We start from the raw sequence: 22909 nt of genomic DNA, 5'->3' as shown, positions 1-22909 counted from the left end.
TTCCCATGGGGCACAGGGTCAGAGCTGATTTGCATATCGCCATTGTCTAACCCAGGGTGGTGTAGAGTGCAAAAAACGATGGATTTGGGCCCAGATCCTTGGACTGGGGTGAATGTGTGACATTGATCCACATTCTGTCCATCACCTGTTTTGTTTGCAAATTCAGCTCGTCATGAGGGCAGCTCAACTGTGCCTAATGACGAGCTGAGCTAGTCCGTGTATCAAGAGGGAGAGAGAGGACCAGATAGCTAGTCCAGATCCCCGGTTTATATGTCAATTAATCAAAAAGAGACTAGCTAAGAGTGGGGTTGGTATGATATTTATATTATAAAGATCATTGTGACTCAGTTTAGTTTTGTCAATTGGTGGTGGCACCTGCTGGGTGTCTTTAGAAAGCCCTCACCCACCAACCTAGTTGGTGGCATGCTTCATCATCGGGCCCACCCAGTGACACCTAGCGTGTCCCGGGTGTGCTACGACGCCTGATTACAGCGGAGCAGGTATGTCACTGTGTGTGCGGTGAAGGATGATAAGATTGTGAGTTTAAAACGGCTTGGCGGGGGTCCCAGTACCCGGAGGGTAAAGACGCTTTATTATCTGGGCCTCCGTCAGTGGTTAAAAATAAGGCTGTGGGACGTTAGAGGCGAGTTACGACCTCCCACGTCCTTTAGAGTGTCAACATGTTTCAGCCAGTGCCTTATCAATATGCTGGCTTTCTTCATGACTGATAAAAAGGGGTGTGTGTAATTAAAACTAGTGGGTGTGTAGTGCAGGCTATGTGTCTACACGCCCTAAAGTGTATCTAACTGTGAGAGGGGGGATTCCCTTCTCAAGATCACCTGTACATATAACAAAAAGGACAAGGACAAAACATACATAGGAAAAAGAGTCACTAGGAGATATTGATCAAAAGTTATGACAGCCGGCTTAATAGCGGTGGGGTGCAGGCTATAAGCGGCTCAAGTGTAATGGTACTGGTGGTACCATTATGGTGAAAGATCGCACTAGAACTTCGTTAGTGAAGTGGTTTTATTAAAAAAACGATATTTACAACAGTGGTGAGAAAGGTGAAAAAATGAGGCGTAAGGGCTATTTCTTACGCTAATTTTAAGTTGTTTTCTCTTCAAGGTTATTGAAGTGGCAAGGGGTTGACCCTATGTGAAAGACAAAGGTAGGACCACTGGGGTTAGGAGACCTGTAGGGAGAAAAGAGTGGTGGCGCTTACCCATAGTAGAGGTGGTAGTTCAGCATACTCACAGGATTTCTGGCCAGCGCCGGCTTTGGACCTGTTGTGCCTCCTTCGCAGAACCGGTAAGTAATGGCCTGTGCTGCCGGTTTATATACTGTGGCTGATTGGTTGAGCGAGGGCACCTGGAGGATGGAAGGAATGGTGGAAAGACTCGAGTTTGCCGAGTCATGATCGCGCTCAGGTGAGTGCCGGTTGCTTCGCGTTGGTGCGCGGTGTAGTGGGCGATGTATGCACATGCGCGGTGCGGTTGACTCAACCGGGGCATGCGCGGTGGATTAGGTCTGCCGCGCATGCGTGTAATTGGAGCGCTACCTATGGGATCCTATCGGTATGCGCTGGTGTTTAGCGCATCTGTTATTTTTACACGTGTTAGGCTACTGGGCACAAGTGATTGGTGCTTCAGTTGTTCGTGCACGTGCTGGCTCCTGTGCATGGGCCCTAGGGGTAAAGCACACGTGGTGCTGGTGGGTGGTCTAATTGGGGTAATTGCGCTAAAGGGCAGAAGTTACCCACTACCCAGACAAATGGTATAAAGGGGGGAAGCCGGACATTATCGTGAAGGCTGATGGTGCCTAGGGGACACAGTTCATGATAAACCTTATGGGCAAGGCGACCCAACATGTAGAACTAAGAGGCTCAGGGGGTTATTCAATTAACAAGGGACAGGTAGTACAGCTCTGGACTCACAGGTTGGTCAAAGAGTTCCAGGGGATGGCATTGTTCAGACCATGTGTAGCAGTAGAGAGACGGTATATCCATCTCTGCTCTTTGCTGAGTAGTTTCTTGTCATTATTGATGGGGCTTTCAGGGATTTGCTCAATGACTGTCCAGGTAAAGTCATTGGGTGTGTGGTAGTGGGTGATGAAATGGTTAGTCAACTTACTGATGTTCTTCTTGCATCGCATGGTGCTACGATGCTCAGTTATCCTGGTTCTGACTTTGCGTGTAGTCATCCCCACATATCTGAGGCCACTCGTGCATGTAAGTAAGTAAATCACATTCCGTGAGTTACAATTGGTGTGGCTCCTTTGGGACCAGATTTTGTTGGGTTCGAGGTTCAAAGTTTTGGTGTGAGATGTGAGATGGCACACACTGCAGTCGTTGCAGGGGTAGTGTCCTGTTACCCTGGGCAGGCCCCATGCATTGAGTATTGTGTTCTCTGGTGGTTTTTGTGGTGGTTTCGGTCGGGTGCTGACTAGTTGGTCTCGCAGGTTGTGGCACCTCTTGTAAGTGAACCTGGGTGTTTCCCAGTTCCTCTGACCTGAATTGATGATTCTCCAATGTTTCTTGATTATTTTTGCAACCTCATTGGAGGCAGTATTGTAAGTGGTGACACAGGTAGTTGGTTGTTCCTCATCTTCTTTGGTGATGTCTTCAAGCAGTGCTTCACGGTTTTGGTTTCTGGCCCTTTTCTGTGTTTTCTTAATGATGGCCTTTGGATAACCGCGGTTTCCTAGTTTAGTGGCTAGGTCTGCTGATTGTGATTTATAATCACTCGCATTCGTGCAGTTTCTTCTAATCCGAAGAAACTGGCCAAATGGTAAGTTTTCTTTGAGAGGGCGAGGGTGGAAACTGGTGTAGTGAAGCAATGAGTTCCTCGCTGTGGCTTTGTAATAAGTGGTGGTGGCGGCGAGGGTTCCATCTTTGGCTGTAATTTCCAGGTCTAGGAAAGGAAGTTGGTGGTTACTGGCTGTGCTAGTGAAGTTTAAGTATGGGTCTCTACTGTTAAGCCAGTTTAAAAAGCTATCCAGCTCGTGCTGTGAACCCTGCCAGATGACCAGTATATCATCAATATACCTGTGCCATTTCAGGATATGATGTCTGAACGGGTTGGATTCTACAGCGATATTGGTGCTTTCGAAATGATGTACATATAATCCAGCCACACTCGGCGCGAAAACACTGCCCATGGATGTTCCGTTTGTTTGTAGGTAAAAGGTGCCGTCGTACTCAAAATAATTTTCTTTGAGGGCAAGAGTTGCACAGGCCAGTACGAAGCTCCTTGGGGTGTGGTAAGGCCAGGGAAATTCTTCCAGGATGTCATGCAGTACCTGTAGAGTGGCATCTTGTGGGAGACTGGTGTACAGGCTTTCCACATCAAGCCCTACCAATAATTGGGTGTCGGGGTCAAAGGAAATGTTGGTAATTACCTGCAGCAGATGTTTGGTATCCTTTATGTAGGTGGGAGTCTTTTGTACCAGAGGATTCAGAAAGAAGTCACAGTATCTAGAGAGTGGTTCTAGTACAGAGTTAATGCCCGATACAATCGGTCTGCCAGGGGGTGGGGTCACCCCTTTATGTACTTTGGGTACCGTGTAGAAGTATGGCGTTCTAGTATGTTCAGGGCAAAGGTATTCGGCCTCCTGTTTGGAGATGTGTTCCGCGTCTGCAGCCCTCTTGACAAGTGTGTGAATAGTGGTTCGCAACTGCTCTGTTGGATCTTGTTCAAGCCTGCGGTAATTCCTGTTGTCGCTGAGTAGTCTGCGGCACTCCGTGTCATAGTCTGTTTTGTCAAGGAGGACGATGCCTCCCCCTTTGTCTGCTGGTTTTATTATTAGCGTGGGGTTGTTTTGAAGGCGTTGTATGGTTTGTCTGTCCTCCCATGATAGGTTGTTGAATTGTTTGGTTGGATTGAGATTCTCAATGTCATGGTATACTGCCTGTTCAAATGTTGTAATCTCTGCAGGGATGGTGGAGGGTGGTGGGACGAAGGTAGATTTGACTCTAAGACCCGTGGTATTTGGGTTGTTGCCAGTTTGTGCAGTATCGGGGGTTGGTTTCTCAAAAAAAGACTTTAATTTCAGCTTTCTGAAAAATTGTGCTAGTTCAGCATGTAACTTGAATTTGTCAAGTCTGGTGGTTGGCACGAAAGACAGTCCCCTTTCCAAGACTGACTGTTCCTTTGTGGATAATGGGGTACTGGATAGGTTGAACACCAGTGACGGTTGGGCCGTGGGGTTTGCTATTTGCTCGGTCCTGGTGTTGCTTCTTTTGTCTTCTGGCGTGTGTTGGAACTGACAGGATTTTCTTCTTCTGCCCAATGAATCTGTGCGTTGTTGTGTTGGTTTGGTCTTCTGCGTCCCCGTGTCCTGTGGCCCCGTCCTAAAAAAGGAAAATGTGGGCCCTGGTTGCCTGCAAAGAGCGGCATCGGTCCTGGGGGGTACATGTTGGGGAAACCATAGTAGGGATTCTGCATGTGGCCTAAGTTCGGTGGAAAACCATAGAATTGGTTTGGTTGTCCTCCTTGCCAGTGGTTAGGCCAACGTTGACCTCTTCGTCCTCTTCCTCCCCGTTTTTGTGATCCGCTGCTGGAATCACTGGAGACGGAGCTATCGTCACCTGAGGAGTTGGACACATTGGTATCCTTGATAGGCGGGGTATAGTTCTCCTCCGAGTATGGGTAAACTTTAGCATAGGAAAAATTTTTGAGATCTTTTTCGAATTTTTTGAATTTGGACTGGGTCAGGTAGTCCTTGTACTCATTGATCTCTCTATTCTGGTCATCTAGCTTTTTAGGTCTCGGCTAAAAGACGCGCGTAAGCGCGTCTCCGCCGAGATCTTATGTCAGCGAGTAGCAGTCCCAGGAGACAGTCCTGGCCACGCGCATCCTTCCAGGCGATTTGTAACTGGAACGCGCGCTGTGGCCAGGCGCTGTCTCCTGGGAAGCGCAAGCACCACACACGCATGCGCATACACACACACACGCGCCCATGCACGCACGCACATACATACATACAGAGACACCACCCCTGACTCATACACACACGCGCGCACACACACAAGTGCACCGAGGCCCCCCTCCCCCCCCCGCCGTCACCGTCGCACACATACATACATACACACACACGAGCATACACACGAGCATACACACACGTGCACCAATCCCGCTCCAGCCTTTAGGAACTTACCTTACCTCAGCACGCGGCGCCCAACCTCCTGCTGGCGCGGCCCCGGGGCTCTACACCGCTCACAGGAGCCCCGGGCCGCGAGACGCAACGACTCCGCCTGCCTCCTCTTCATTTCCGGTCTGAACGTGGCCCCGCCCCCGTCACTGGCGACCGTGCCTGACTTCCGGGGCGGCCGCGATACGTGCCTAAACAATAGCGATGCGGGCCACTTCATCTTTGGATTTTCATCCTAATTCTCTGGGGGCAAACATACATACAACTGCCCAACTATTTCCAAAAACGTACCCTAACAAAATGACAGATCTATTGGCTTTACCAGTGCATATTTTGTAATCCTTGCGTATTATTCAGAAAATACATATTTTTACTGTTTCTTACAAACGTGTTTTGACCTTCAAGTTATGCTAACTTTAATGATGCTTTAAATGTTTGTTGCATAATATATCCCTCACAAATCTCTGAAGAGTTCTGTGCTCCGCTATGTTAGCAAGTAGGCTCAAATACCTTCCAAGTGGCCTGGTTTCGCTGATAGGGAGCTCTGTTGCAGCTCACATAAAGACAGTGACCTCTCACTGCCTTGGCCTTCGTGTCGGAGTACCTACTTTTATTAAGCATTTTACGTTGCTTTTATATTGCACATGCTCAAAAATGGAAAGTTAAGTGGATTCCTGTTTGTCGAACAGTGCAGAGTGGTGAGTGCAGAGTGGTGAGTGGTGAGTGCAGAGTGGTGAGTGCAGAGTGGTGAGTGCAGAGTGCAGAGTGGTGAGTGGTGAGTGCAGAGTGGTGAGTGCAGAGTGGTGAGTGCAGAGTGGTGAGTGCAGAGTGGTGAGTGCAGAGTGGTGAGTGCAGAGTGGTGAGTGCAGAGTGGTGAGTGCAGAGTGGTGAGTGGTGAGTGCAGAGTGGTGAGTGCAGAGTGGTGAGTGGTGAGTGCAGAGTGGTGAGTGGTGAGTGCAGAGTGGTGAGTGCAGAGTGGTGAGTGCAGAGTGGTGAGTGCAGAGTGGTGAGTGCAGAGTGGTGAGTGCAGAGTGCAGAGTGGTGAGTGCAGAGTGGTGAGTGCAGAGTGGTGAGTGCAGAGTGGTGAGTGCAGAGTGGTGAGTGCAGAGTGGTGAGTGCAGAGTGGTGAGTGCAGAGTGGTGAGTGGTGAGTGCAGAGTGGTGAGTGCAGAGTGGTGAGTGGTGAGTGCAGAGTGGTGAGTGCAGAGTGGTGAGTGCAGAGTGGGGAGTGCAGAGTGGTGAGTGCAGAGTGGTGAGTGCAGAGTGCAGAGTGGTGAGTGCAGAGTGGTGAGTGCAGAGTGGTGAGTGCAGAGTGGCGAGTGCAGAGTGGCGAGTGCAGAGTGGCGAGTGCAGAGTGGCGAGTGCAGAGTGGCGAGTGCAGAGTGGCGAGTGCAGAGTGGCGAGTGCAGAGTGGCGAGTGCAGAGTGGCGAGTGCAGAGTGGCGAGTGCAGAGTGGCGAGTGGTGAGTGCAGAGTGGCGAGTGCAGAGTGGCGAGTGCAGAGTGGCGAGTGCAGAGTGGCGAGTGCAGAGTGGCGAGTGCAGAGTGGCGAGTGCAGAGTGGCGAGTGCAGAGTGGCGAGTGCAGAGTGGCGAGTGCAGAGTGGCGAGTGGTGAGTGCAGAGTGGTGAGTGCAGAGTGGCAAATGCAGAGTGGCGAGTGGCGAGTGGTGAGTGGTGAGTGCAGAGTGCAGAGTGGCGAGTGCAGAGTGGCGAGTGGCGAGTGGCGAGTGCAGAGTGGCGAGTGCAGAGTGCAGAGTGGCGAGTGCAGAGTGGCGAGTGCAGAGTGGCGAGTGGCGAGTGCAGAGTGGCGAGTGCAGAGTGGCGAGTGCAGAGTGGCGAGTGCAGAGTGGCGAGTGCAGAGTGGCGAGTGCAGAGTGGTGAGTGCAGAGTGGTGAGTGCAGAGTGGTGAGTGCAGAGTGGTGAGTGGTGAGTGGTGAGTGCAGAGTGGCGAGTGCAGAGTGGCGAGTGGCGAGTGCAGAGTGGCGAGTGCAGAGTGGCGAGTGGCGAGTGGTGAGTGCAGAGTGGTGAGTGCAGAGTGGTGAGTGCAGAGTGGTGAGTGCAGAGTGGTGAGTGCAGAGTGGTGAGTGCAGAGTGGTGAGTGCAGAGTGGTGAGTGCAGAGTGGTGAGTGCAGAGTGGCGAGTGCAGAGTGGCGAGTGCAGAGTGGCGAGTGCAGAGTGGCGAGTGCAGAGTGGCGAGTGCAGAGTGGCGAGTGCAGAGTGGCGAGTGCAGAGTGGCGAGTGCAGAGTGGCGAGTGCGCAGAGTGGCGAGTGTGCAGAGTGGCGAGTGTGCAGAGTGGCGAGTGTGCAGAGTGCAGAGTGGAGAGTGTGCAGAGTGGCGAGTGTGCAGAGTGGAGAGTGTGCAGAGTGGCGAGTGTGCAGAGTGAGTGTGCAGAGCAGTGAGTGCAGAGTGGTGAGTGTGCAGAGCAGTGAGTGCAGAGCAAGTGTGCAGAGCATTGTGTGCTGTTGAGTGCAGAGTGCTGTGTATTGGCAATGTTAATGACAATGGCCATTTATTTTTGATTTAAAGAAAAAAAAAGAAATGTCATGAGCAATGCCAATAGCTCTACCTTTAATGATGCCGAGACCATTGCATTGCAAATGCTTGTTCTTGTATGACGTAATAGTGGCTTTGAAGTGCCTCTCTGTTTCTTCGATTTCAATCATTAATGTGTCTGACAGGCGTTTGGCTGTCTAAAGGATGAGTATCATCCAGTCCCTGGTGCAGTGCCAAGCGATCTGGGCCCAGTCCTTCCTGAAGGTGGGGTCATCAAGGAAGATCCTGGGTGCGTTGGATACTAAAAGCCCCCTTGGAGCCGAATTAGTTCTGAGATATTGGGCCAGGATTGTCCCATGGAGGATAGTGCGTATCCTGTTGCGCTTATAATATAAATATCATACCAACCCCACTCTTAGCTAGTCTCTTTTTGATTAATTGAGCTGAGCTAGTCACCTGCACACAAGGGGTTAATTTCAGCTGTTGGCTAACTTTACTGTAATTGAGAGCATTCTGCTCCTTCACTATTACCACATTCACACAATGTAATGTCCTTCACTGCCTGAAACTACTATGGCAATGTGTAGTTTATGAGGCAAAAAATCTATTTGTGCTTCTTGCCAATGTTTCTATATATTGGCAAGGGCCCACCTGCTCCCCCAACAATAAAGTTTTTAAAAAAACATGACAAAATAACCATTGCAAAGTCAAAAGGTTGACAACCAATGCCAGACCTATTACCTTTTGCCTATGTTTGTTTCATGCACTTCAACAGCTGGATCCAATGAACAGAAGTGGTCCTCACTATCTTACACTGGCAGCCGAGAACTGAGATGTATCCATATATCACTCTGCGAGCCTGGATCATCTGTTATGTCCTCTCACTCCTTGACTCTCAATTTCAGCTATATGCCTTGTACCCTTGCAAGCGTATACATTGCTATCAAGTGGCTCGCATAAGCAGTCTGAGCTGTGTGACTTGTTTTAAACCTTCCTTTAAGTGCCCTTTCTTTTTGTTCATACTGCATTTGGTGTAGCCTAGGATCTAAAGGGTTATATAGGCTCCCCCCACCCCTCACATTCGTATTCTCTTGTTTTGAAGCTGGCAGCTGTGCCTCTTTTCTCTGGTTACCTATTTTGCTTGCAATTTTCTCCACCTCCTGAATTGTAAGACATCTTTTACAAACTTGCTTACCTATTTGTTTGTATCCTTCTCATTGTGATTAAAAATTAACAATTGTTTACCATGTTTTTATTTTATACACAACTGTAGGATTGTGTCAAACAAGAGATGGAAATGATTTGGCTGGAGTGGGTGGGAGAAAAAGCAAGAGATATATCCCACTCTCTCACTCTTTCTGTCAGAAAGTCAAAGGGGAGGTGAGGGGGAGAAGACTGCAAATGATGTACAGTACACTCGAGCATCACCAAAACTTATTCAGAAGTTTACATAGTGGTTTTTCATTGAAGAGTAAGATTGTTTATTTAAAAGTGGTTATATCGTTACAGAAGGGTAGTTTAGATATTTGCTTGCATTTTATGTTATATCCTCCAGAATGTAGCGCTGTAAATGTTAATGCAGCTTCCAGCTTTTTGTAAGCTTTGATGTCTCCAGATCTAGCCACTGGATGGTGCCTTGTAGTAGTAGTAGTACAAAGCTTTATTTCGATATAGAAATATCTTAAAAGCACATAACAATAAAAATACAATTCATGTTGTTAATAAAAACACTTGATAAATAGTTAAAAAGATGAGTTAAAACAGTATTAAACCATTTACAGCTTTGAGTTAAATGAAAAAAGAAAAACAAGGAATTGCCTAAAAAAGGGTTCATCACATAGCTTTAAATCTGATCACCCACGCCCAGCTAAGAAATTTGGCTACCCCACACGCCAGTACTGTATTAGGGTTAGATTGTAAGATTCTTAGTGCTGGGGCATAGCCTCTGGTCTCAAGTAGGCGACAGACCGGTTTTAGCCATTTGGATCTAGGCTTATTGTAGGCACTGCAGACAAAAAAAACATGTGGGATAGTTTCCAGTTTAATGCTGCAGTGCGGGCAGGTGGAAAGCGTCTGATAGGGGGTTTCCATTTAGAGGTGCGTTCACGGACTAGTAGGGTTCCCATTCTAAACTGAACATATAAAGCCCTATCTTCAGGTTTTCCAATAAAGTCCATGTAGGGTTCAAGCAGGGGTATGGTCTTATGCAGTCGAAACTAGTCAGTGAGTCTGCCCAAGTTATCCGCTCTAGATTCTTGGGCGTCGACCCACCGCCAGTAAGCCCGCTTGACTTCCAATTTGGATAATGAAGCACCGGACTCCCACACCACCCATAGGCCAATGGCCGTCAGAAGTTCCTTCATTTTAGAGAGCCAGACTATTTTGTGTGACCCCTGCAAGCTCATGACTTCTTTAAGGCCGTCTGCGTAGCTCTCTAACTCTGGTGTGCGCCACAGGCGAGCCCAATAAAGAAGCGGACGCAGAATTATAAGATCTTTAATAGATCTGCGTCCAATGTCTTATTGAACGGGCTTGCTAGGGATACTCCTGGGGATGGACAATAGCTCCTTGTAAAAAAAAATTCTGCCATAACGAGGGGGTGAACATTATTAAAACCCCAGAGCTCTGCCCCGTACAGTGCACTGCCTACTGCTTTTGCAGAATCGATCTCTAAAGCAGGAGCTATGGGTCTTGATACTGAGGATCTGTGCTCCCTGCTTATGGCGCCCACAACCCATTTATGGTTTAAAGACATTTTTTCAATGTGGGGGTTCCACTTGAGTTGGTCGGATATCCTAATCCCAAGATAGTCGAACATTTTGACCCGCTCTAGTGGCTCTTCGTTAAGAGTGAGCGTACAATTAGCTTTTCTACTGGGATTAAAATAGAGGAGCTTGGTTTTAGAAGTATTAATAGCCAAGCCCCTTAAATTACAGAAAACACAAAACCGATCCAGCAATTTTTGAAACCCCATGGGCGTTTTAGAGACTAGTAACGTATCGTCGGCAAAGAGCATGGCAGGGACTTTCACACTGGCCAAACTAGGGGCATCAGCATCAATGTCAGATAAAAAAGAAACCACCCCATTAACAAATAAGGAAAAGAGGGTCGGTGCCAGAACACATCCTTGGCGGACACCTCTGTTCACCAGGATTTTTTCTGTTATCTGCTCCTTCGTGCCCCACCGAATGCGTGCGTAGGTTCCATCATGCATGCGGGCCAACAGGTGCAGAATGGGCAGAGGGAACCCCATCTCATGTAGAACCGCCCACAGGCGCCCTCGGGGGACCAGGTCGAACGCGGTCTTCAGATCGATGAAGGCCAAGTACAATCCACCCTTGCTAATCGAGACTGTCTTCCAATGAAGTAGTAACCGCCTGAAAGCCTGATCTACGGTGCTTGTACAGGCCCTGAAACCCGCCTGGAAGGGGGAGATAATATTGTTCTCCTCTGCCCAGGAGAGGATTCTTTCAAGAAGGACTCTGCCAACCACCTCCTGACCAGCATCAATCAAGCTGATCGGACGATAGTTGGCAGGGTCACCCCTTGGCCCCTTCTTATAAATAGGGATCACTTCTGCTCCCCTCCATGAGTTTGGGACTGGAGACCCAAGGAGGAGGGCATTAGTCAGAATGGAGAAGAATTTGGCCCATTGCTTGGGGCTGTCACGGAACAGATCGGCGGGGATGCCATCCTGGCCCGGTGCCTTGCCTTGGACAATTTTACTGATTGCAGACTCTACCTCCCTCTGCCCTATAGGATCAATAGGTGGGGGTGCATTAAGTTGGGGTAGTATTGATTCTGCTGTCGCTTCGATGTTCCCGGGGACCCCTACCCCTGTGTACAGTTTCCTAAAGTGATCGAACCATTCTCTGTCCGTGATATGGTTAGGCAATAGATCTATTCCATCATCATTTTTTTTTCTTACTAGAGCCCAGAATCGTTCCCCGTTCCTATTCTGACTGGCCAGTTTTAGCTCTTCCCAGTGGGAGTCATCCCAAGCCCTCTTTGCCACTAGTAGTGCACGCCTGTACACGGCTCAGGCTAGGCGAACCTCAGTTGGATCTCGGGTTTTGATGGCGCAAATCAATTTGGACTTAGCCCCTCTACATTCATGGTTATACCACCTGGCTGTGGGCTTCCTACGCTTCAGCTGGCTTGCCCCACGTCCATCAAGGAAGAGAGCGGCCATCCTGTCTATTGTCTCCTCGTAGACCATGCTAGCCTGGACTGAGCCGGGATCATCAGAACAGAGTGTAGAAAGCTTCTCCATCTGATCTCTTACAATTTTCCCCAAGGTGTTTGTCTTTTGCTCATTGATGGCAAATTTATGCCATTTGATGAACCTTTTGCAATTCGAGGGTACTATTTCTCTAGTCGCCATTGTTAATCTATTGCTAGACAGGGAGTTCCCCACAGTTATCAGGTTGCACAGGCTAAGGGATAGAGGGTTATGGTCGCTATGGATATATGGAATAACTGCCATATCTGACACATATCTCCACAGTCTCTTATCTACCAGAATGTAGTCTATTCTACTGGGGCAACTAACCCTATTATAGGTACACGCACCGGAGAAGTCAGACAGCGTGCGCCCATTCACTGCTACCAGAGCATGTTCCAACACCATGGCATTCATTTGGATAATGACAGGTGTCCACTTTTTAATCGGCACCGTCGTCAATTGCGGGATTCCCCATCTCGCATCTTCCTCCAGTAGACCTACCGCGCCGTCGGCAGCCAACGGCTCAAATGTGCAGTTGAAGTCGCCAGCAATTAACGGCAGAGTATCTGGGGAGCAGTTACAGAGTGAATCTGCAAGTAGAGCTATGGTTGGAGATTTACCACCCCCTGGTATACCTCTAGCATAGATGTTAAAAACTTCCAGGGTCACTGGGGCTTGGGGAACCCGAATCGTTAGCCTCATCATGTCATGGGAGATGTTATTGGAGTAGGAGATCTTACAATTTAGTGAAATTTTGACCCAAACAAGCAAGACACCAGACGGGCGACCCCTTCTAGAGGAAGTTGCTGGGACATGGAAAGTGGAATAGCCAGGCTTGTACACTGGTTCCAGGCACCATGTTTCTTGGAAGATGCACAGGTCATACCTTCCTGTTAGTTCGTTCCAATCGGGGAGAGCTATTTTGTTCCCAAGACCTGCGACATTCCAAGAAACAACGCTCAAATCTCTACTCTTACCATTGATGTATAGTGTGACCGGTTCAGTCCCATGATCATCGTTGGGGATCGGGATGTTGGGGCTGGTGGAAACTATAAGCTCCTCAAGCCCAGCATTACCAATATCCAGCGGTGTAAAATAGTCCACCTCAGTTATTCTCTCACATAAGGTACGATCGGTGCCCTGGGCCTTGTGGTTGTCATCCCCGGTTACCAAAAGGGTGAGCATTGGGAGTGGGTTGCCACAGTCTACATTTGACCTCTGTGGACTGCTGGTTTGGTTTTCTGCAGCCTCAGTTGGAAATATAGGAGGGCAAGACAATCCTGGAGATTCCATGAGTCAATCGACAGCCTCCAGTGCGCTGTACCGGTGCCCTGTACACATTGTTAAGAAATTGTTACTTAGTTTACCCATTAAGCTTCCATCTTTCAGAGTTCACTACATTTAGTACCATTAATTATTCAACAGTAAAATCTGTTAAACACAGCACTTCCAAATTCTAGAAGTATACTATGAAATATGTGGAAATGAAAAAGTTAATACAAGCTATTTTTGCAGTGCAGTTTCCAGCAGGTTTTTCCCCACAGGTGGTATTGATGTTTGCACCCCAAATCTGTTACAGATATGGTTGTGCTACTCCGACAAAACCCCCCAGCCCAGGGAACAAGTTCACTATATGAAGGATGCATGCAGGAGTAGCTCCTGATCACTTTGTTCATGTGCAACCATACTGCTCCTGTAAGCTGCTTTCTAAGTCCCCACTGCCCCCATTTCGAGACAGTGGTTGAAGGTCGCTGGGCTGAGTATTTCTCGGTTGTTCTCACTTAGCCTGCTAGTTAATTTATTTGATTTGGGTTACCTATTTAGCCTCCTAATTTTACTTTATTTGGGTTAAGGGTCTGCCTTAGGCTCTTTTTGATTGGGTTCTAATCAGGCCATTGCCTGCTTTGTTTCCTGCCTGCTCCCACCATTCTTACCCCCCAATACTGTTGCCACTAACCTCACAGCTCCTCGCACCTCCCAGGACTGCTTATGGTGCGCCAAAGGCAAGCCCATCTGTCTCGTGCCCAGCGCCCTGGTCCTCTCACCATCCCCCGCAACAGCGTAGACACGCTCCTAACCCTAGACCATGGACACGGGACAGCAGCTGCTTCACCTGCAACCACTGCTGCTTCACTTACCACACAAGACCCCTGCCCACTCTGGACTCCACACCGCGGCTACTCAGAAGACCACAAACAACCTGGCACCGCTTCACTGCATCCTGCTCAACGCATTCTGCCTCTGCAAACTTTCCACGGAAATCTGGGACGTCATCACCACCCCCTCCCCGGACATTGCCTTCATCACCGAAACGTGGCTCAAACCCTCCTCCAAACCCGACATTACCACCGCCACTCCTGACGGCAACAAGATAATACACTGAGGTAGTTCCAACAAGCACGGCGGGGGCATCACAATCCTCTTTAAAAAGATTTTTTTTTTTTAAATCTGAATGCCACAATCACCAGCGACAACCCAGCGCCTCTTATGGAACACCTCAGCTTCCTACATCAAACAAACACTAAGACCACAATAAGAGGCAACCTCGTCTACGAGACCCTGAGCACTCTTCTGTGACGCCATCGCCCCCCTTGCCATCGACCCTCAACACCCTACTTGAAGACCTCAATTTCCAGGTCGACGACCCAACAACACCAACTCCATCATCCTCCTAGGGAACCTCGGCAACAAAGGCCTCCCCCAAATGGGCACCGAACCCACACTTAAAGTGGACACACAGACTCCATGCCATCTTTACTGTTAGCAACAGAATCAAATTCACCCATGTCACTCAACTCGCCTGAACCGACCATGCCAGTGTTCACTTTACTATCTCTGACGTCCAACACCCAACTGCCAAGCACTACCGCACCACCCACTGCAGCTGGGGCAAGGTAACCGAGGATCCATTGATACAGTCCCTCAGAACCACAAAACCAGAAAATACAGTGTACCTCGACCGGACAGTCCAGACCTCTCTGATCAACAAATGCTCCAACAGAGTGGCCCCACTTGAAACAGCAGAACTTCGAAACAAGCCTACTGGTACACCCCAGAACTTATATCCACCAAGTGTAACTGCTACTGACTCGATAAGTGTTAGCGTGCCACCAAGGACCCGTGGAGCAGAGCCGCCCACAAAGCACCCCTATACAACTACCACCTGCACATCAAAGAAACCAAAAGAGCAGCCAACACCACCTGCATCTATGCCACAGCCAGCAACATGAAGGAACGTTTCTAAATTGTCAAGGAATACTCCAAACTGACAGCCACAGAGAACACCATCCACCCCTCCCAAGAACTCTGCGACACCCTCTCCGATTAATTCCAAAGCAAGATTGCTGCCATCTACATCAACTTTGACACCCAACCCCCCTGTCCCAGCCTCTACAACCATGACCAACCAACGAACACCAGCCGAACAATAACCACCTGGTCCCCGCTCACCAACCAGACCACCACAGCCATCATGTTGTCCATCCACTTCGGGGCGCCCTGCGACTCCCTGCCCCCACCATCTCTTCAACCTCGGAGCCAACCCGATCAGCTCGCAACTCACCAGGACACACACAGTGCATCCAACTACCTCCCTTCACCTCCGCACCCAAGAATACCATCTGCAGCATACTCCAAGGATCATCCCTCAGCCCCACCTTATTCAACATATACATTACCCCCTCGTAGACGTCGTCACATCCCACTGACTCAACATAATCTCCTAGACTTATGACACTCAACGAATCCTCTTGCTCACTGAGGACCCTTCCAACACCAAAACCTACGTCTGCAACACCATGAGCACTGTGGCAAAATGGATATGAGACAGCTGCCTCAAACTTGACTCTTACAAAACGGGTCTTCTGAAGAAACATTTCCATATGGGACCACAGCTCATTGCCAGCAGAACTCAGACCAACACCTACATCAACAGATGAATGCACGCTACCTATGCATTATCCTTGACAGCCAACTAACCATGAAACAACAAGTCAACACAGTAGCCTCCTCCTGCTTCCACACCCTCCACATGCTCCACCAACTCCTCAGATGGATCCCCATCAACACCAGAAAGACAATCCTGCATGCCTTCATCACCACATCGACGGTCACGGTCCCGGCTGGGTCGGAATGAACACCAGCTGTGCGGTGAGCGTATACACCTTTTATTTGTCAAGTTTCTTTACTCTGACCTTTATTGCCCATCAATCAGGATAACACGATACAATAGTGACAAGCTTTTCCTCCCCCTGTTTGATCATTTTGTCTCAATATACAGACCTTTTGATCTTGACACAGCCATTCAGGTATGTGCCTGTTTTATTGTAGAGTCATATACTCATGTGACTTTATCACATATCACAAAGCATGCAGTATGTAAGAATCGTGCACTAATGACGGCACCCTTGTTTTTATTAGTAACTTATAAAATACGTTGTTTCCTTATCAATTAATATACCCAAGAACTCTCCACACGTGTTCACAAATTCACTGGTTATTAGCACTTCTTTAAGAAAACGGCATAAAGGCACTTTTGACACGATTGTCTTCTGGTTGCACTTAGATGTAACAAGGTGTAATGAAGTTTATCCACACTAGTGGAAGCGATACAAAATGTGTATAGACCGTTTTTAGCGGCCTGAATGTAATTACACTCCTGCAGGATGTATGCTCCATTCTTACCCATCTGTCTGTTTCAGCCCTGAGGATTCGCAATGGCGATGAAACACGTGTCGGCTGGCTGTTTGACCTATTAAAGGACTCCAACGAACTACTCTTCTATTGGAGTTTCTAAAAATCTTTTGTCACTTTGGTTTTGTACTGAATGTTTTATGTTACATAACAATTGCTCCACTGTATTCTTGAGTGCATTGGCAACCCTGTTAGTTCATCACCAGCCGCCTTGACTATGGCAATGCCCTGTACGACGGAATCTCCAACAAGCTCCTCAAAAGACTTCAGACCATACAAAATTCCACAGCCAGACTCGTCCTGGACCTCCCCAAACGAACCCACATCACCTCAGAAACCTCCACTGGCTCCCCATCCAGAAGAGATGCCAGTTCAGTTTAAGATCCTCACAAATGCATACAGAGCTCTCCACGACTAAGGAGCATCATACATCAACCATCGACGGAACTTCTACCTTTCTACAAGACACCTGCGCCCCACCTCTCTTGCCATCACACACCTACCCCGCATCCATTACAGCTGCGGACGCTCCTTTTCCTTCATTGCGGCCAACACCTGGAATGACCTGCTCCTCCCCCTCCCCCTCCAAACAGCTTTCTCCTTGGCAGACTTCAGAAAGAAACTCAAGACCTGGCTTTTCGTCAGAGACACGGTACTCTCGGAGCCCAGATCGCTTGGGGTTGACTGTGCTGCACTGTAGAAATATAGATTGATTGATGGAAATTGCCACATTGATGAAGTCCAGCTTTCTCTAACTCAACACAGACAAACAGAAGTAGTGATCCTTGGGAAAAGCACCTCTTCATTGGACATACTGTAATGTTCCTAGGGCAACTTCATAAATATGTTTTTAAGCAGACCAATAGAGGAGAGACATACACTTAGGTGATAGAAAAATACAAAAATTGTTTTTATTAATGATATTTTAGATAATTATTGTCATAAGAATAACAATAATGCAACCACATACATCCCACATTCCTCTATCTGCCCATTCACACTATCTGGCAAGATATGTACAATATTATAGGACATTGGAGAGTTCATAGATCAAAATAGAATACATTGTAGTGCATGTTTGCCACAGTAATACCAATAACTATCTCATACTTATTACAAATTTTAATCTGGATGACTAGGTTCTTGTCATGATACAATATATCTGTGTCAAAAAGCGGCTGTAGTTCCCGGGTGGTTTCTACATACGTTTCGGCATCAGTATGCCTTCTTCAGGAAAAGCCAATCTCCGATACAGAGTAAGCTAGGTAGGTATGATGGCTTCTTCGGACAAACCAATGTCTCTGTTTTCATAGCGGTATAATGAATCCGCTCATGGAGCAAGACTTCCACCAAATGATAGAGATAAATGTTCTTCTTTCAAATATCCCAGAACAGGGGTGTATGTAGTGTTCCGTCTATACAGTTTCATCGATATCCAAACAGCACTTTGGGGTTTGGGAGGTATAGTCCTGATGAGACATCACTCTCCCTGTGAAAACCGAACAGCCAAGCTAGACCTTCCCTCACCCCCTGGTCACATGCCAGGACCCTAGGGATCATCTTCATTGACAACAAGCTGGGCCTGTCTGACCAGGTCAACGTAGTCACAGCACTCTTAAAGATGCCAAAGAAGATCTTCATATGGCTCCCAAGTAACACCAGAAAGACTGTCCCTCTTCACCAGCAGGCTGGAGTACGGAAACTCACTCTACTCTGGAATCAGCAAACATCTCACCAGAAGGCTGCAAACCATCCAGAACTTGGCAGCCACACTCTTAGTCAACCTTCCAAGAAGAGCAAACATCGCACCACATGTGTGGGAGCTCCACTGCCTCCCGATAGACAAACGTGCACAGCTCAAACTCCTCAACCACACATTCAAAGCACTAGACGACACAGGTCAAGCCTACCCTAACAGCCGCATTTCCTTCCATCAACCATCCAGACACCTGCTGAAATGACTCCCACTCACACACCGCCCATGCAGACACAGAAACAGGACCGTAGGTCGGGCCTTCTAAAGCATGGAACGATCTCTCACTACACATCGGAGCCTCCTCCTCACATCTTGAATTCCACAAGAAGCTGAAGACCTGGCACTTCGAACGACTCCCCTTTGAAGCTATTCCTCTACACCTGCTCATTGCGAGGTTACCCGCCAGGTGACCGTGCGCTCTACAAATAAACATCACATAACCCCAAATGTTATAATTATAGGTTGAATAAGCACTCGGACACATGTCCAAAACATTAGGTTATGTGGCAATCGTTGTGTATTTAGGAAGGAGGCATCTTTTGTGTGTGCAAGGGACGCTGGCACTGCTGGATACCCATGTGGTGTGTGTCTGTGATGGGAAACCTCTCCTCCGGGGAACTCTACCTATTTCAAATGCAAAGAAGGTGGGGGTGCGAGGCTGGGTGGCTGAAGGTAACGCCACAGCAGCCTCTTCTGAACCTGTTTTTATGTATAAGATCAGCTCGCACCATGTGCTCCTCCAAGATCCACGCGCTTCCCACGTGCCATTTTTAGAGTGCTGTCTCTCACGCAGCCTGCATTTCCTCTCACCCCTCGCTTGCACCTTGCGCCCTGGTATCCCCCCATACGCCCTGTTGTCCCCCCTTACGCCATGTGCTCCCTCCAGACATACGAAAGTGCTAATCCTCAGGCGGCTGGCATTTAGGGTGACCAACCGTCCGTAAATTTCACGGACCGTCCGTAATTTGGGCCTCACGTCCGTTGTCCGTGAGGATCCCTTTTACGGACGCCTTTTGTCCGTAATTTTGGCCATCACAGGGAGCAGCACTGCTCCCCTGTGAAAGGCCTCACCCCCCTTGACGGGGCGCCTCGCGCTCCACCATGAGCACAAGAGCAGCCCCTCCCGCCCATTGACATTCTGTATACGGCATGATTGCCACATACAGAATGACAATGGGCCAGTCTGGGGTGTTAAAGCCAGTGGAGGCCTCCTCCTGCCTCAGTGTACAGCAGGGTATTCGGTTAGAAAAAAGGTAAAACGCCCATGCTGCAACTTGAAAAAAACTGTTTATTCAAAGAAGCCTAAAAAACAAGTTAAAAAGAACGGTTATAGTTCTTTAACTGTCTCATCATTTTAGAACTGACACATTTTCAATATTATATTCAAGGAAGCCATGGCTACTGTTTATTTTTTATTTTAAGCAACTAACAACTATTGACAAAGCCAATAGTCCTGGCTTCTTATTGGTGTAATGATACTTGCTGTATTATACATCTGGATGCATTTACAGAAACAACTTAATATCAGTTGGGCGGAACACTATGCTAAGCGTGAGATTTTTTGCCAAGTGTTTTAAACCATGCCCTTAATTACATCGAACATACACTTTGAAGAGACCCCCCAATTATTTTTTACACCACTTAAAGCCCTGGAAACAACACCATGTCACAGTCACCTCACATCCTGGCACTGTGCATCATGCTTGACTCATGACTTCTACGTTTTCAGATTGCTTATGTGCAGGGGCATAATGAACCTTACCCCACCCCTCGCTTTAGGAACTACAGCGTGCGTGAAGTTCTTGATGGGCCTCTGCAGACAAAGGCTCAGCTCACAATAAATGTGAAACGATGGGTGAGTAAATAAGTAAAGGAATGTGGGAATGTCTGGATGGATTACTGAAAGGGTGAATGGATAGATAATGAAATAAAGGATGGATGGATGAGTGGAAGTATGGATGAGCAAAAAGGTAAATAGATGGATGTATGGGTGAAAGCGTAGATGATGGGCAAGTGAATGGGTAGATGGATGAGTGAAAGGATGGATGGATTGATGAATTGATAAGTGAAAGGGTGAATGGATGGATGGATGATTGAAAAGGTGGATGTAAGGATTGATGTGTGAGTGAAAGGGCTAGATGGTCAAAAGGATGGATAGATGAGTGAAGAAGTGAAAGGGTGGATGGATGAGAGAACGGATGGATGGATGAGTGAAAGGATATATGAGTAATAGGATTGATGGATTCATGAATGGATGAGTAGGTAGGTGGGTGGGTGGATGGATGGATGGATAAGTGAATGGGGGATGGAGAGAGAACGGGAGGATGCATGACTGAAAGGGTGAATGGGTGGAAAGATAAGTGACTGTGTGGATGGATGAGTAAGTGAATGGATGAATAGATGGGTGAAAGGGTAAATGGCTGGATGGGTGAGTGAATAGATGGATGGGTGGAAGAGGGGATGGATGACTGTACAGATGGATGGGGTGAAAGGGTGGGTAGATGAATAATGGATGAATGAGTGAAAGAGTGGATGAAGGGATGGATGAGTGAAATGATGGATGGAAGGATATATGGTGGATAGGTTTGCAAATGGTTGAATATGTTTGGATATAGATGGGCACACAGATGGAAGGACAGAATGAATGGTGAAAGACTGAATGATAGATAAAAGAATGATTAAACCTTGGAGCACCCATTATCTTAAGTAACATTTCCTATACATTGACTTTCACGTTAATGAGTCATTGTCTCTATATAATGTGTGTGTGATGTAACGTACTCCGACACCCTGCCCTACATACTTGGGATGAGTAGCACTATAAAAGAAATTAAATACACATGAGAGACGGTCTAAGTGAAGATGAGGGGCACCAATGGAGGGTGGTAGCAAGGCCGGACTGGCCTGACCGGGCATCGGTTGTTTCCCTCGGAGGCCCCAAAGGCACAGGGAGCGGTTTTGTTACTGGGGGCTGGCACTGAAAAAGTTCCTTGTATATCCAGTTGTTTTCAATCAACAATAAAAGCGGCCTCACTTATATTCAGGTGTGGTTCACCACTGTCTGGTGACTAATGTACCTGCTGGAGCGAGATGCAAATTTTGAATCGTCTAAGGTAGCAAGCTGTGGCCATACTGAAAAACTGTGACGTGCACGATTGTTTTAACCGAACATAAACTTATTTTGACTTGTACTTAGGTGGTTGTCTATTTACTTCCTTATATACTATTGCGCGACCACATCTGACGTGTCTGTAAAACATTCCTTTTTTCCTGATGTTTTGTCCTGAATTTTGACCTTTTGTCCTGAATTTTTGTCCTGAATTTTGTCCCTTTGTCCTGAATTTTTACACTAACCGTCCTGAATTTCCACCTATGCCAGTTGGTCACCCTACTGGCATTGCCAGAGCTTATCTGTTTCTGTCCAGTTTCTTATGTTTGCAGCAGAGTTTTTAACAGGGACGGGAGGGAAAAAAGGGGGTGTAATAATGAAGGCGGTCTTCTTGTGATAGTGGCTTTGCTTACGTCCCTACAAGGTTTTAGAATTGCATTCAAACTATACATCTTTCGCTGTGGTTAAGAAGCGAAGTGCACGTTGACTTCTTTACGCAACGGATTCCGTAATGCTTCCTTCTTTCTTGTTTCCAGTTTCATCACCGGCCCAGCCGTGGTCCCGGGTTACTTCCCTGTTGAATCCGAGAATGTGGTGCTGGTATTGAATGGAAGAGAGGAAGCGAAGATCTCTTTCGCCACCCAGTGGTTGCGTTACGCACAGACTCTGATACAAACTCGCCGGCTCCAGCATGTGGCCGTGGTGCTGCTGGGAAGCGAGCAGTGCGACAATGACTGGATGTGGCCCTACCTGCGACGCAACGGGGGCTTTGTGGAGCTGCTCTTCGTCGTTTACGACAGCGCCTGGGTCAATGACGTGGACGTGTTCCAGTGGCCCCTGGGCGTTGCTACGTAAGTATTTACACCAGTGGCGAGAACTGAGGGGCATGACGTGCCCATACTTTTTAAAACAGTTCCCCTACTTTTGTGAACAGAAAACCGTCCCGAGACGGTTAATTCCGGCAATTGAAAAGCTTCAGTTGAAGTGTAAGGCAGGAGTGTCAGTGCTAAAACAGAGCTAAGAGGAGACCACTAAACAAGCCATCTCCCCAGGGCGCCTGCTTGTCTGAAAGAAATGTAAATGTGCACAACTGGTTAAGCTGCAAATGTAAAGGCTGCGTGGAAGCCATTGGCTTTAATTGATGGACCCCCTGAAGCTTTATGATAAGAGATTTATTTTTTTAGTGATGTTTCAAGGGAGGTACCAGCTGTGTGGTTTTAAAGGACAGTTCTAAAAAACACTGCATTATGTCCAGCCATGTATTATTATAATCTATATTATGGAATAATTTTTTTTTAGCTTAAACATTTTTGCACATGTTGTTGCAGCCGATCTGACACTGTGCGCAATGTAAGTTTAAAATAATGACTTGCATATCAAGAGTGATTTCTGTCACACACTGGGACCTCGTAGCACTAACCATAAAAAAGTAACTATTCTCCACTGCACCAACCAGGGTTCCCTTCTGTGGCTCTCTGGTTACAC

General features: G+C 47.7%; 1 protein-coding gene across 1 annotated transcript in view; it reads left to right on the top strand.

The window, feature by feature from the left end:
• The window catches only part of RXYLT1 (ribitol xylosyltransferase 1), a 140400-nt gene that overhangs the window by 77977 nt on the left and 39514 nt on the right, over window positions 1–22909 (top strand). The window contains exon 4 of the mRNA XM_086919058.1: window positions 21961–22275. Within this exon, the coding sequence (XP_086775184.1) occupies window positions 21961–22275 (315 nt within the window). The remainder of the gene's footprint in view (window positions 1–21960; window positions 22276–22909) is intronic.

The sequence above is a fragment of the Lissotriton vulgaris genome, chromosome 1_1 (genome assembly GCF_964263255.1).
Source record: "Lissotriton vulgaris chromosome 1_1, aLisVul1.2, whole genome shotgun sequence".
NCBI lineage: Eukaryota > Metazoa > Chordata > Amphibia > Caudata > Salamandridae > Lissotriton > Lissotriton vulgaris.
Note: the sequence above shows the minus strand (reverse complement) of the source record. Positions and strands in the feature narration are given on the sequence as shown.